The 14,626-nt window shown below is 41.4% G+C and overlaps 1 protein-coding gene and 1 pseudogene across 3 annotated transcripts in view; both read left to right on the top strand.

Annotated features, from left to right (window-relative positions):
- Nucleotides 1-8,764, top strand: part of LOC106581810 (synaptic vesicle glycoprotein 2A) — a 60,990-nt gene extending 52,226 nt beyond the window's left edge. For all 3 annotated transcript variants that reach the window (XM_014164165.2, XM_014164155.2, XM_014164176.2), the window contains 6 exons: nucleotides 876-964; nucleotides 1,354-1,518; nucleotides 1,763-1,896; nucleotides 3,251-3,457; nucleotides 3,837-3,996; nucleotides 4,701-8,764. In XM_014164165.2, the coding sequence (XP_014019640.1) occupies nucleotides 876-964; nucleotides 1,354-1,518; nucleotides 1,763-1,896; nucleotides 3,251-3,457; nucleotides 3,837-3,996; nucleotides 4,701-4,884 (939 nt within the window). In that variant the 3' untranslated portion in view covers nucleotides 4,885-8,764. The remainder of the gene's footprint in view (nucleotides 1-875; nucleotides 965-1,353; nucleotides 1,519-1,762; nucleotides 1,897-3,250; nucleotides 3,458-3,836; nucleotides 3,997-4,700) is intronic.
- A 3,098-nt stretch (nucleotides 8,765-11,862) lies between these two features.
- LOC106584509 (bolA-like protein 1) lies at nucleotides 11,863-12,913 on the top strand (annotated as a pseudogene).
- Nucleotides 12,914-14,626: the final 1,713 nt, after the last annotated feature.

Here is a 14,626-nt window from a genome sequence, read left to right as displayed (position 1 = left end):
AGGTAACATACTCTACCTTAACCTGTTCAACCAGGTAACATACTCTACCTTAACCTGTTCAACCAGTTAACATAGCATCATACTTGTAATGAACAGCTAAACCAGAGACGATTGTAATGTTTCACTTGCTCTCCTAAGGATCTTTGGTCAACTGGGGCTAAATTGAGTGAATACTTTAACAAGAATGGGAGGATTATCCATCCTTCTTCTGCTTCTTCTTCTTCTACATTTTGAATGCTCATCATTGGTCTAACAAAAATGTGTTATGTTCTAGCTCAAACTAAATAGTATCTGTACACCAAAAAAACATGTTTTATTGTCACATACACCAGATAGGTGCAGTGAAATGTGTTGGTTTACAGGGTCAGCCATAGTAGTACAGCTCCCCTGGAGCAAATTAGGGTTTAAGCACCTTGCTCATGGGCAGATCGACACATTTTTCACCTTGTTGGCTCAGGTATTCAAACCAGCGACCTTCAACGCTCTAACCGCTAGGCTACTTTCAGCCTATAGTCTCTCATACCTCCCTGAATAACAATCACCACTGCTATTACTATCAAAGAGAACAGAGAAGGTTCATTTTTATATGCTCTTAACTACAGAATGACAGACTGGAACGATAGTTTGTATATGAGCCCCCGTTGTTTATAAAGTGCCTGTGTGCAGAGATTACCTCGCTATGTTTACTAGCTGTGTTTACGCTTGGCTTGTGTGGAACGTGGAACATTATGTTTATTTAATGCCGTTGTAGATTGTAGAGAGATTTCCTTTGAGATATATTGTTTGTGTGTGTGTGCGTTTGCGTGTGTTTGTCGGTTTGTGTTTGCATGTGTGTGTGTGTGTGTGGGTGTGGGTGTCTGTGAACCTCCCTGTAGGTGTGGGGCAACTTCCTGGCCATATTCTCTCCTGAGTACCGCCGCACCACTCTCATGATGATGGCTGTGTGGTTCTCTATGTCGTTCAGGTAAAGTCAACCTCCCAAAACTGTTTTCAGGTAATATACAGCCAAAGTCAGATCCGCATAGAATGAACTACAGGTATAATAAACGAACTTGACTTCTTGTTTAGATGTTTTGATTATTTGTGTATTAGTATTGTATTTGCGAGGCATTCTGCTCCACTGTTGGAGCTAGAAACATAAGCATTTCACTGCACCTGCTATAACACCTGCAAATGTATGTACGTGACCAATAAACTTTGATTTGATTTTGTCTGACTCAAGTGAAAATGTAGTTTTACATTACTGATATTGATGATGTAGTTAGTGTCCTATCCCTTCTAAGTGGATTATATTAACTGTATCATCATGATCCCTACGTCTGTCTTAACATCCATCTCCCTTCTCTCCCTCAGTTACTATGGGCTGACGGTGTGGTTCCCTGACATGATCAAGTATCTCCAGAAGCAGGAGTACTCCTCGCGCACCAAGGTCTTCATCAAGGAGAAGGTGGAGCACGTCACCTTCAACTTCACCCTGGAGAACCAGGTGCACCGCAACGGAGAGTACTTCAACAACAAGTAGGTCCCCCTTCCCTCTTCCCTCATCAGCGTTGTCATGGGAACACGGCAGGGTGCCAAGCCATTCATACAGTAAATAGGTCAAGGGTCAGTCAGTCATTCTGATGTTAAAACAAACTCTTTCTCTCTCTCTCTCTCTCTCTCTCTCTCTCTGTCTCTCTCCCGCTCTCCCTCTGTCTCTGTCTCTCTCCCACTCTCCCTCTGTCTCTGTCTCTCTCCCTCTGTCTCTCTGTCTCTTTGTCAGGTTTATGAATCTGAAGATGAAGTCCATGGTGTTCGAGGATTCTCTGTTTGAGGAGTGCTACTTTGAAGACATCACCTCCAGCAACACCTTCTTCAAGAACTGCACCTTCATCGCCACCCTTTTCTACAACACAGGTCAGTTGTTTCCAACTCTCTGCTGATGAGAGTGTTGTATCAGTGTTTGTTGGAATTATAAGTTGTGAATGTCTTGTTTTGCTTATAAGGGGTTTTCCCTTCATTAACTCATCTAAGAACTGTAATCTCAATTGTGTTAGTGGCTTCTGTGTTTGATTGACAGATCAAATACAATTGTATACCATATTGTTGTCTAAGGAGATAAACATGTCTTATATTGTTCATATAGGTCTTATGCATTTCTTGCTAAGGTGTTAAACCTCTCTTACAGAAACAGAGCCAGAAACAGAGCAGAGAATCAGCTCCAATTATATGCTTCATACAAGACAAAATGGCTCAATTACCATCACTCTACTCCCTGGCCCTGTAACATAATGAGGCAATGCAGACAGAGAGAGGTATCCTAGCAACACAGCCCCAATCCTATTTTGCTTCAGCCTGCAAATTACATAACTGTCAGTCATCTCAAACTAAATGATAGATTTTTCCAAAACAAAAGCAGCCCGCACAAGAAGATGATTCATCTGTATGGCTGATAACAAAAGATGGGTAAAATTGATGAGCTTGAAGTCCTCTCGATCTATCGGCAGAATCCAATTTTATCTCTGACATTACAACGATAGAAACCTATTATCAGCCAAACGCAAGCCTATAATGGCTTAGTCTCTCTCGCTCTCTCTTTCTCTGTCTCTCTCAAGACGTTATCAGAGCGGTACAATAGGGACTATCTAAACGCCTCCCTACCTCTCGTACTGTTAGGTGTTTGTCCATCAATAGGCTAGTCAAGCAATCACTCTGCTGCTATCAATGCCATGCAGGAGCTACTCATTTGAATTTGAATTAGAAAGCCATTTCACTACTATTGCTTTATTGCTTAATCCCTCTGTGCTTTCCCACTAAGAGCTAGAAGCTGCTAGATTGTTGCCATAGTGCAGGATGTTAACCCACTATGGGACCAACCACATGATGGATTTATACTGAGAAGTACAAAACCTAGAGGTTGGAGGTCAGAGGTTAGGCTTGGACAGTATGGACAAACCGTTCTCTCATGTACAGTAGAATAAAGAATTCAGTATTATGAATGTATTTTATTTTGTAACTCATTGAATAGGCCCTAGATATGCGAACCTTACGCCCCAGTTCATATTCTGTCATTCATCCATTAGAATGACTGTGGTTTATGGTACTGTGTTCATATATCTCATATGAACACAATACCATAATCTCAGCTGATCTCAGCTGACATTAAAGATCCGAGCAGTACAGAATGCATTAAAGTCTATCCCTACATTTCATCGAATTAACTACAATTCTCGTCAATCCCCCCCCCCCCCTCCCCTCCTCTCCCCAACAGATCTGTTCAAGTACAGGCTGATCAACAGCAAACTGGTCAACAGCACCTTCCTGCACAACAAGGAGGGCTGCATGCTTAGCGATTTCAGTGACGAGAACAGTGCCTACATGATATACTTTGTCAGCTTCCTGGGCACCCTGGCCGTGTTGCCTGGCAACATCGTGTCGGCGCTGCTCATGGACAAGATCGGACGGCTGAGGATGCTGGGTAATAGAGCGAGGAGAGGCGACAGTGTCGTCACGGCTACAATGCTGTCATCTGATTTTGCACTGTACTGTTGGTGCATGTCTTTAACACGTAGAGATCAGCAACCTTATGAAAACAAAATGTAGTCTGCTTAATCTATGGTAGATTGGGCAGAATTTTCTGTCTCACAATGGCCAAAATGGATTCAGCAAGAATAGCAGTCATATTAGATGACATATTCATAGATTCACTCATTTTCCCTCTCTTCTTCTCTCTCTCTCTCCCTCTCTCTCTCTCTCTCTCCCCTTTCCCCCTCCCTCTCTCGACCCCTCCTTACCCTCTATCTCCCTCCCTTTCCCTCCCTCCCCGTCTCTTTCCCTCCTCTCCTCTCAATCTTCAGCGGGCTCCAGTGTGATCTCTTGTGTCAGCTGTTTCTTCCTGTCGTTCGGCAACAGCGAGTCGGCCATGATCGCTCTGCTCTGTCTGTTCGGGGGCATCAGCATCGCCTCCTGGAATGCCCTGGACGTGCTGACGGTGGAGCTCTACCCTTCTGACAAGAGGTAGGAAACCCCAACCAGAGAGCCACACCAAAACCTTGGCACTGTGGAAGGTTGTAGCTTCCAGGGTGTACTGGCAAGTGCAAGTGGTGCCTTGATGTGATTGGTTACACTAGATGGAGGAAAATGGAGGTTGTAGTACTGTGTAAGAGCATTGGTGGTAGTGGTGTGTGGAACTGGGTGGGGATCCTTACTGCCACCCCATGGCTGAGTGAACACTGCACTGCGTCAACCAACATACACAACAACAACAACAAATCTGTATATCCCAGTAAACTGGGTTGACTGAAACATTTCTGGCCATTTCAAAACTCTGAGATCTCATCATAGCAGACTGGCTGTTCATTATTATCAACGGGGTTTGAGCCCTGAATGCTGATTGGCTGACAGCCGTGGTATATCAGACCGTATACCATGGGTATGACAAAACATTTATTTGTACTGCTCTAATTACGTCGGTAACCAGTTTATAATAGCAATAAGGTACCTCGGGGGTTTGCGGTAAATGGCCAATTCACCACACCCCCTCGTGCCTTTTGCTTAATAATGTCGGACCATGATTAAATATTATTTTCCAATTTCAGAAAGAGTAGTAGTGCTGCCCATCTGGCTGAACAGTCCTCCTGCACGTGTTACATTATGAGTTCAATCTGAGACTGTTTGAATAGAGGTTATTATGGAACTGACTGATCTTCCTCTCCTCCCAGATGCACAGCGTTTGGCTTTCTAAACGCCCTCTGTAAGCTGGCAGCCGTGTTGGGCATCAGCATCTTCACCTCTTTCGTGGGCATTACCAAGGCTGTGCCCATCCTGTTCGCCTCCGGGGCGCTTGCAGCGGGCAGCTTCCTGGCGTTCAAGCTGCCGGAGACGCGGGGCCAGGTGCTGCAATAGTGTGGCCACACCCCTAGGGGGCGACATGGGGGGTCAGAATGAGTAAGCCACACTGTGAACAACAAGTAGCCCAAGAAACCCCTAAACTCTCCCCTGTACGCCCCATTGAAGTCAGAGCCTATTCACAGGAATCAGTTCAATGCAGATGCTGCACAGATCTACTAAGCTGTAAATATTGTGGATTGCCTGATATTGGATGTACTGTTTAGATAGACACCTCGATACTACTAAGATCTGTGGAACTGTGCTGCCGATGCTTGACATTGATCCCCATGAATAGACTGTGAGTTGGTAGAGAAAGGGAAGTGCAACCAAACTCTGCCCCTAGACCAACATAAGCTGTTCCAACTTGAATCCTTGTTCAGTGTAATCGTAATCACTGAGTGTATGTGTTTAGGAGGGTTGAGGAGGTAGTTTAGATGCAGGTCCCCAAAATGAAGACTGATTACTGGGGTTATGGGGTAGGGACATGGGGTCTAGTTTATGAGCCATGCCAATAGCCCGTAATAGAAATTACCACTAGCCATCCAATCCATATTCACACCAATTTCTCAGATAAGCTCAGCTCACTTCCCATCTACATGAGTCTACATTGCTATGGTAGAACGTCAGTCAAAAATGATACGTTATGCCTTGATTTGAACCATTTTTGACTTAATGGGTAAACCAAAACATTTAGTTAAACCAAGGCCTCTCCTCATTATCATACCTTCCAAGGTCTTGTGTTTATTTTATGTAGAAAATAACTGCCATTTTATAGATTTTAGAACATTCCAGGTTTACTTTCATTATGGTTTGAATGAGACTGTTGACAAAAGTGATCTGTTGAGCTTTTTCCCTTTAAAACCTTCTTTCTAGCCGTTCTAACGTTTAAAAGCCCACAGTTCAATCGTCATTCTTGCTTCATATATCCTGTAGTAACAAATGCCTTCTTTGTTCCATCTGTCATAGGTTTTATATTTTGCTCTTAAAATGTGTTTTTGGAAAGTGGTATGCATGTAACTAAGTATGTAAGTGAATTTGTGGACAATTTGCTAGAAAGATAGAACACAATACGAAAATGGCATTTAAGTGTGTCATGTTACTGTACATCAATAAGTCAGATGTTAGATGTTATATCCTGTCCTTTTACGAGGGAAATCACACTGCCTATGATATAATTTGCCTGTTCTAACATTGACCTTGGATTTCTGGAACATTCTCGCAACCCTTAAACACATCAAACCATTTTAATGTGCACAACTGAAACATCCGTTTTCATTTTTTGTGATATTGTGAAACAGGAACTAGATGTTCAAAGTGGAGCGAAAATCTCCAAAATAATGAAGTTGAAAATAATACACAAAGATATGGAAAGGATATACTAAACTTCAGTGAAACATTGCAACAATGTGATATATTTTCAGTAGATTCCATTTTATATTTGTTTTGAGTTTTAAAGATATTAAGATATATTTACTTTTGGGTGCAATATATGTGTTTCAAAAGAGACTATAGTGGTAAGGACATGTATGCACTGTCATTAAATACTATCATGTACATCATAGCCCATATTTTATTATTTATTTTGATATGGGTGTGAGACTGTGCTTGTTTGCCTGTGCAATGTTGAACTTTGACCTGCAATATTGATTTATTTTTTGTGGATTCTTGATAGCTTGTTTATTAGTTGTTTTATTCGATACTTGGAGTATGATTAACTGATGTGGCGATACAAGTAAAAGCTGCTTTATTGATCGGATGATCAAAATGAGAATTAAACCTTTAATGAGATGGGGAACATTATTGGATGCTTATGGGAAACATTTCACCGAGCATTGAAATAGAAGTAGTATAACTTTCCTTTGATTTCCACCCTTGAAGCTTAGAACATCATGATATATGGGTATATTTAACATGTTACACACCCCCGCTGAGGTTGTTATCATACATGATAGACTAGGACTAAACACACTGCTAAGGGCAGTGTCCTCATGGGATATCTGATCCATAGATTTCCTGTACATTGGTTTGGTACCAAACAACGTTTCACATTCCCCTTATAGCAAGCACATTGATCAAGTGTGGTATGTTCACAATTGCATGTTACAAAGAAACAAACTGAGAAAAGCAACAAAGCACTGATTCAGCAACAAAGGAAATGATCATAAACTGCCATTTTTTAGGATAGCAGCCATATGTAGACATAACAGCATTCTAGATAAAGACCAATCCATTGCACTAAATGTACTTAGCTGTACATGCACAGTTGTTAATGCCTTGCATTCTTGAAAAGACCAAAACCTTTGAGACATAAAATATATCAGTAGCTAGCACATGAAGGGAAACAGAAGGTAAAGCAGTTGACGTACGCACAACAACTGCTTACAAGCGACCAATTTAAGACAGTAGCCAAATGATTCACTGGTACCAAATGAGTCACGCATGCAGTTGTGAACAGCACACAAAATAATCAGTATACATTGATTTACAGTAGTTGCAGTTGACTATTTATTGACATAGCAACCTCTCACTTTACTTTATGTTTACATTACCATAAACTAGCATATTGTACGTTCAATGTATGACCCCTTAATCTATATAGGAACTTCAAGACGTTACCACATTCCTCAAAATTGACAGGTTTGGTGACCGCCGATCTATAAGTGTGCCATGAGTAACTTCTCTCATTGATTATTGCCAAATCTTTTTGTATGTCTTAAGTTTATACTATGTCATAAAAAAACTGGAATATAGATTTAAACATGTAAATTAAAATAAATAAAATATAACTTAGATCATTAATAAATATTATAGCTCTTTATAACCTTTGACCCCTTGAAAATATTCTTGTAGTAGGGGGAGCAGTTTTTATGAACTGATTTGGGACGTGGATGGCCAGTCTGTCGGAAAGTACATTTGTTCACAATTCCTCTAAGAAGCGCAGTAATCTTAAAAGATTCCATTTGTTATTGAAGAATCAGCATCAGCATTGCAGCATGTGTCTGATCTGTGTTTCCATATCCTATCTCTATGTTGTCCTAATTATACCGCCCATGAAATGATAAACAAGGATGTCAATATTAATGTTGTATAGTATGACATGGAACGCTGTGAAATGCTTAACTATCTATTTATTCTCTCAGTGAACCAGTTCAGGATATTTTAAGTCAAGATTGTTTCTAGTGCCTGTAGTTGCATATTTTCAATTCTGTTACAGGGTTTTTTTGTATTCTTAACTTGTTGCTCGGTCAACGGTCAATCATGAGTGCAAAAACGTAATTATAGCAATAAGTGTTAGATTATTTGTCTTTTAACTCTCCCCAAAACACTATTGGGAAATGAAACATATTATATGCTGGGCCTTTTCCACTGAAATGCTGTGTGTTGGCTTCTACTAAATGGGACTGAATGGCTTATATTCACTCCTAAAACTACCCCTAGGTCTTTGAGGCTTTTGTCAATAAGAATACATTAATTAATTACATGTAACAGAGAATTTATCACTGTCTTTGTACTGTGCTGTAGAATATGTAGTTGTTTGTATGTAAGTATAGATCATAATATTAGAAAATTACAATACTGTATACATGTGGAACCATAAAAAAATACAAAGGACAAAAAAACTGAAGTGTAAATGACAGAATACTATTGTATGGTGTCTTTGATTTTGTGTATTTTGTAAATGAAAATGGAATATAAGTAAATACATCAAAATAAATACTACTGATTATGAAGAATACTTAAATGTTACAACTTCATGATTCTGCTATAAAGTTTGTGTGTGAGATTTCTTTCTTATCTTTTGTCATTGTTTATTTATTTGCACTGTTGTGCAATTGACCTTTTCAGAACTGCAATGGATAGCAAAGAAAAATAAACTACTGTCCTAATGATGAAACCCTTGTAATTATTTAATTTACTGAATTGATCATCAATGATAAAATGGATTTCTTGACTTCTGCGCCTAGGGGTCAGAACAGCATTCCACTGGCCACAGATGTCAATCCAACGTCTTATTCCACGTTGGTTCAATGTAATTTCACCAACAGGCATGATAGCTCATTGAGAAAAAATGTACTTTGCAACAAACCTCCACCAGTACTAGATTTACTAGCCTACAAAGACTACAATTTACTGCTGCAAATATGAGTCCCAGGCCGTCTACAAAGACTACAAAGTCCCAGACAGTCCAAACCAGGCAGCACTTCCTGTGTACGTTGGATAACTGAGGACGCATTACAACTCACTTTGGGTTATTACAGCTTTGATCATTTGGTAATAACAACACAATCTAGCTAAGGTACTATTTGAGGCTACGAAATGCAGTCTGTGTGGCAGTGATTACTGCAAGTAGCTAACTAACCAGTTAGATAACGTTAGCCAGCTAACGTAGCTAGTCATAGTATGTTGTGAAAGAAATTAGCACACGTCATTGGGCAGCATTGCATTTTCATGTATTAAAGAACAGATGTTGTAGCTATAGATAACAGATACTGTAGCTATGTAAAGCAGGGTCTGCTGTAAAATAGCTAGCTTAACTGCAGATAGCAAGCTACTGGATGCAAGCTACACTTAGAAAAAATGGTTCCAAAAGGGTTCTTCATTCCAAAAGGGTTATTCGGCTGTCCCCATAGGAGAATCAATCAATCAAATGTATTTATAAAGCCCTTCTCACATCAGCTGATGTCACAAAGTGCTGTACAGAAACCCAGCCTAAAGCCCCAAACAGCAAGCAATGCACGTGTAGAAGCACGGTGGCTAGGAAAAACTCCCTAGAAAGGCCAGAACCTAGGAAGAAACCTAGAGAGGAACCAGGCTATGAGGAATGGCCAGTCCTCTTCTCGCTGTGCCGGGTAGAGATTATAATAGAACATGGCCACGATGTTCAAATGTTCATAGGTGACAAGCAGGGTCAAATAACAATAATCACAGTGATTGTCGAGGGTGCAACAGGTCAGCACCTCAGGAGTAAATGTCAGTTGGCTTTTCATAGCCGATCATTCAGAGTATCTCTACCGCTCCAGCTGTCTCTAGTGAGTTGAAAACAGCAGGCCTGTGACAGGTAGCACGTCCGGTGAACAGGTCAGGGTTCCATAGCCACAGGCAGAACAGTTGAAACTGGAGCAGCAGCACGGCCAGGTGGATTGGGGACAGCAAGGAGTCATCAGGTCAGGTAGTCCTGTGGCATGGTCCTAGGGCTCAGGTCCTCCGAGAGAAAGAAAGAAAGAAAGAAAGAAAGAAAGAAAGAAAGAAAGAAAGAAAGAAAGAAAGAGAGAAAGAGAGAAAGAAAGAGAAAAAGAGCGAAAGAGAGAGAATTAGAGAGAGCATACTTAAATTCACACAGGACACCGGATAAGACAGGAGATCATGTCAGTGACTCAATCCACTCAAGTGACGCACCCCTCCTAGGGACGGCATGGAAGAGCACCAGTAAGCCAGTGACCCATGTAATAGGGTTAGAGGCAGAGAATCCCAGTGGAGAGAGGGGAACCGGCCAGGCAGAGACAGCAAAGGCGGTTCGTTGCTCCAGTGCCTTTCCGTTTACCTTCACATTCCTGGGCCAGACTACACTCAATCATCGGATCTACTGAAGAGATGTCTTCAATAAAGACTTAAAGGTTGAGACTGAGTCTGCGTCTCTCACATGGGTAGGCAGACCATTCCATAAAAATGTAGCTCTATAGGAGAAAGCCCTGCCTCCAGCTGTTTGCTTAGAAATTCTAGGGACAGTAAGGAGGCCTGCGTCTTGTGACCGTAGCGAAAATGTAGGTATGTACGGCAGGACCAAATCGGAAAGATAGGTAGGAGCATGCCCATGTAATGCTTTGCAGGTTAGCAGTAAAACCTTGAAATCAGCCCTTGCCTTAACAGTTGGCCAGTGTAGAGAGGCTAGCACTGGAGTAATATGATCAAATATTTTGGTTCTAGTCAAGATTCTAGCAGCTGTGTTTAGTACTAACTGAAGTTTATTTAGTGCTTTATCCAGGTAGCCGGAAAGTAGAGCGTTGCAATAGTCTAACCTAGAAGTGGCAAAAGCATGGATTCATTTTTCTGCATAATTTTTGGACAGAAAGTTTCAGATTTTTGCAATGTTACGTAGATGGAAAAAAGCTGTCCTTGAAACAGTCTTGATATGTTTGTCAAAAGAGAGATCAGGGTCCAGAGTAATGCCGAAGTCCTTCACAGTTTTATTTGAGTCGACTGTACAACCATAAAGATTAATTGTCAGATTCAACATAAGATCTCTTTGTTTCTTGGGACCTAGAACAAGCATCTCTTTTTTTGTCCGAGTTGAAAAGTAGAACATTTGCAGCCATCCACTTCCTTATGTCTGAAACACAGGCTTCCAGGGTGGGCAATTTTGGGGCTTCACCATGTTTCATCGAAATGTACAGCTGTGTGTCATCCGCAAAGCAGTGAAAGTTAACATCATGTTTCCGAACGACATCACCAAGAGGTAAAATATATAGTGAAAACAATCGTGGTCCTAAAACGGAGCCTTGAGGAACACCGAAATTTACCGCTGATTTGTCAGAGGACAAACCATCCACAGAGACAAACTGATATCTTTCCGACAGATAAGATCTAAACCAGGCCAGAACTTGTCCATGTAGACCAATTTGGGTTTCAAATCTCTCCAAAAGAATGTGGTGATCGATGGTATCAAAAGCAGCACTAAGGTCTAGGAGCATGAGGACAGATGCAAAGCCTCGGTCTGACGCCATTATAAGGTCATTTACTACCTTCACAAGTGCAGTCTATCTCACTACCTGGAACCCTTTTTGGTTCCAGGTAGTCCCCTTTTTGGTTCCAGGTAGAACCATTTGGGGTTCCATGTAGAACCCTTTCCACAGGTGGGACAGCCGAAGAACCCTTTTAGGTTCTAGATAGCACCCTTTTTTTTCTAAGAGTGTAACTTCTGAACCTGAAGAGAGAACACCAGACCACTTCTTCATTGCAAGCTGACTACAGTCGTCACCTGCCCCAATCCTCTGAATGTTGCCCAGTGTTCTCAGCTATGCTCGTCCAATCTCCACCACCCACACCTTCACCATGGCCCTTAGCCCACTTCAGACCCCACATGGCTCCTGATCCCAACCTGCCCATGGAGGGGGCCATACGGACCAAGCTCACCCAGCAGCTGGAGCCAGAACACCTGGAAGTCTACAACGAGAGCCACATGCACGCCGTGCCCCCTGGATCCGAGTCCCACTTCCGAGTCCTGGTGGTCAGCCCACGATTCGACTGCCTCTCCCTGCTACAGCGCCACCGCCTTCTCAACGAGACCCTAGCCAAGGAGCTGAAGACCTGTATCCACGTGCTGGCCATCCAGGCCAAGACACCCCAGCAGTGGGGCAGCAACCCCAGTATAGCCAAGAGCCCACCCTGCATGGGAGGATCCAAGGGGGACCACACGGTGGAGGAGAAACTCAAGGCTGGATGGGACTGACCAGCGAAACTCAGCAGTCATCAACCCTGGTTCTAGAGAGTAACAGCCTGTGCAGGCTTTGGTTCCAGCACTAACTTATCTATTAAAATGTGTTGTCTGTTCAAGACCTTGATTAGTTTAATCAGGTCTGGAACAAAAGCCTGCACCCCCCATATGCCTGTAGTTTAATCAGGTCTGGAACAAAAACCTGCACGCCCCATATGCCTGTAGTTTAATCAGGTCTGGAACAAAAACCTGCACGCCCCATATGCCTGTAGTTTAATCAGGTCTGGAACAAAAACCTGCACGCCCCATATGCCTGTAGTTTAATCAGGTCTGGAACAAAAACCTGCACGCCCCATATGCCTGTAGTTTAATCAGGTCTGGAACAAAAACCTGCACGCCCCATATGCCTGTAGTTTAATCAGGTCTGGAACAAAAACCTGCACGCCCATATGCCTGCAGTTAAAGATGGTGTCTATTAACATTGTTGTAAACTAGTGTGATATCATTTCATTACTGCTTGAGAGGTTGTTTCTAAATGAGCAGCATGACTTCGGTCTCTTGGCAATTTAATTCAAGAAGAGTTGGGTTTTAGATTAGACTCTTGCATTTAGTGGCCGTCACTAGAATGGCTCAAGATCTTGTAGTTCAGTAGTATGTGGTACATTGAACTATATGATATGATATGAAGTGATGGAGTGTGTCTGTTTTGTCTGAAAATTAAATGTCTTGTATGTGAGGGCAGAAGTACAAGAAGACAAGACAGAATAAAGAATATGTTTTCTCAGGTGCATTGGGGCAGTTTTGTGGTTGGCATTATTTATTACATTATATCATTATACAAATTTTATGAAATATTGCATGTAATGTTTTTGTTTTGCATACTACCTTTGCATACACATCTGCAATATAGGTTTAAAAAATTGCTGTGTTTTGATTTTGAAATGGAACTCTAAATGTAGTACTAATGTTACCACATGAGGGCAGTATGTGCAAATGTTACATTGATATGAAGTGCAGCGTTGACAGAATGATGACATGGCTTCATTATTTCATTATGACAATGCCTTTTGTCAATTTTTCAATGCAGTAATTATTAAATCCCATAATACTTTTTATTTCATTTCTCACCATAACAAAATGTCAGTGTTATAGCAACAGGGGATAATCACTCAAATTGTGGAATATAAAGGGTTGGTTAATAGAGGTGGTCAAACTCGATTGTCTTAACTCACATACAGGGTGTATCACAGTTCACTTACTTCCTTATCAATTTGACTTATTAGCCTGTCTTTTCTAATTATTGTGGATGGCTTAGAGCCAGAAGACAGGGTGAAAGATGTTGGTGGTTCTCAGAATGACATGTCCTAACCCTATCATGGCCGTGTGTTTCTATTTCTGTCTTGGCTGTATGTGTCAACGTGAAGGTCCTCTTGTCCTACCCTCAACCCCAGGACCTGCCAAAATATCTGTTATTACAAAAACATGTAAGAGTAATTGCATGAAAACATTGTTGGTGATAGCCTAAACAAACAGTGAACGAACATCTTTTCCCAATGTGCTGTTTTTCCGATAAATTAGTAAACATTTTAATGTTTTAGGAGGTTTTATTGAAATATTTCAGTACATCAACAAACAGGATAACTTTAAAATATGCAACTAAATCAACAATATTCAACAGAGCTAAAACAACCATCCAAGCGGCCATTTTTCCCATACATTTTTTTAAGTGCTGAAAAGCTCATAAAGATGGTCCTTATTGAATAGGAGTCAACTCAAGGTTGACTTCTACAAACGTCCCTGTCTGGAATAGACGACCTGTCAGGCCTTACAAAAGGCCCTGTAAGGAAGGTGAACAACTGGTGTCACTGGTTTGAAAAAGGAAAACAGTAACACAACCATTTTATGACCCTGTCTATTAGAGTCAGGCCTCAGGGGGAGACGTAAACTACTACACAGGCGCAAAAAGCGAAGGGTGAAGGCAATTGCAATAAAGTCTACTGCCTCGGGAAGCAAAGACTTGTCTCTGCAAATTACATTTACCTGTCACAATTCCAGGTGCTGTTATGAGGGAGTGGCGAGGAGGACACGTCAACGATTTTAAACCAGCATAGCATAGTGCTGTAGCAACAAAAATGCCGAAGTTGATTGGTTGATATCAGTCATGAGTTGTTATGAGATTAGAGTTTGTAGAGTTTATTGAACTGCTAGTTCACAACTCAATCAGAAAATTCTGACGGTGTATAGGTAGCATGGGTTAGGGTCAATTGCTTTCCAATTGGTAATACGTTGAAATGTATTCATTTAAAACTATAAATAATGTTGACA

Source organism: Salmo salar, chromosome ssa02, assembly GCF_905237065.1.
Source record: "Salmo salar chromosome ssa02, Ssal_v3.1, whole genome shotgun sequence".
In the NCBI taxonomy this organism is placed as follows: domain Eukaryota; kingdom Metazoa; phylum Chordata; class Actinopteri; order Salmoniformes; family Salmonidae; genus Salmo; species Salmo salar.
The sequence above is the reverse complement of the archived record's forward strand: the minus strand, read 5'-3'. Positions and strand labels throughout refer to the sequence as shown.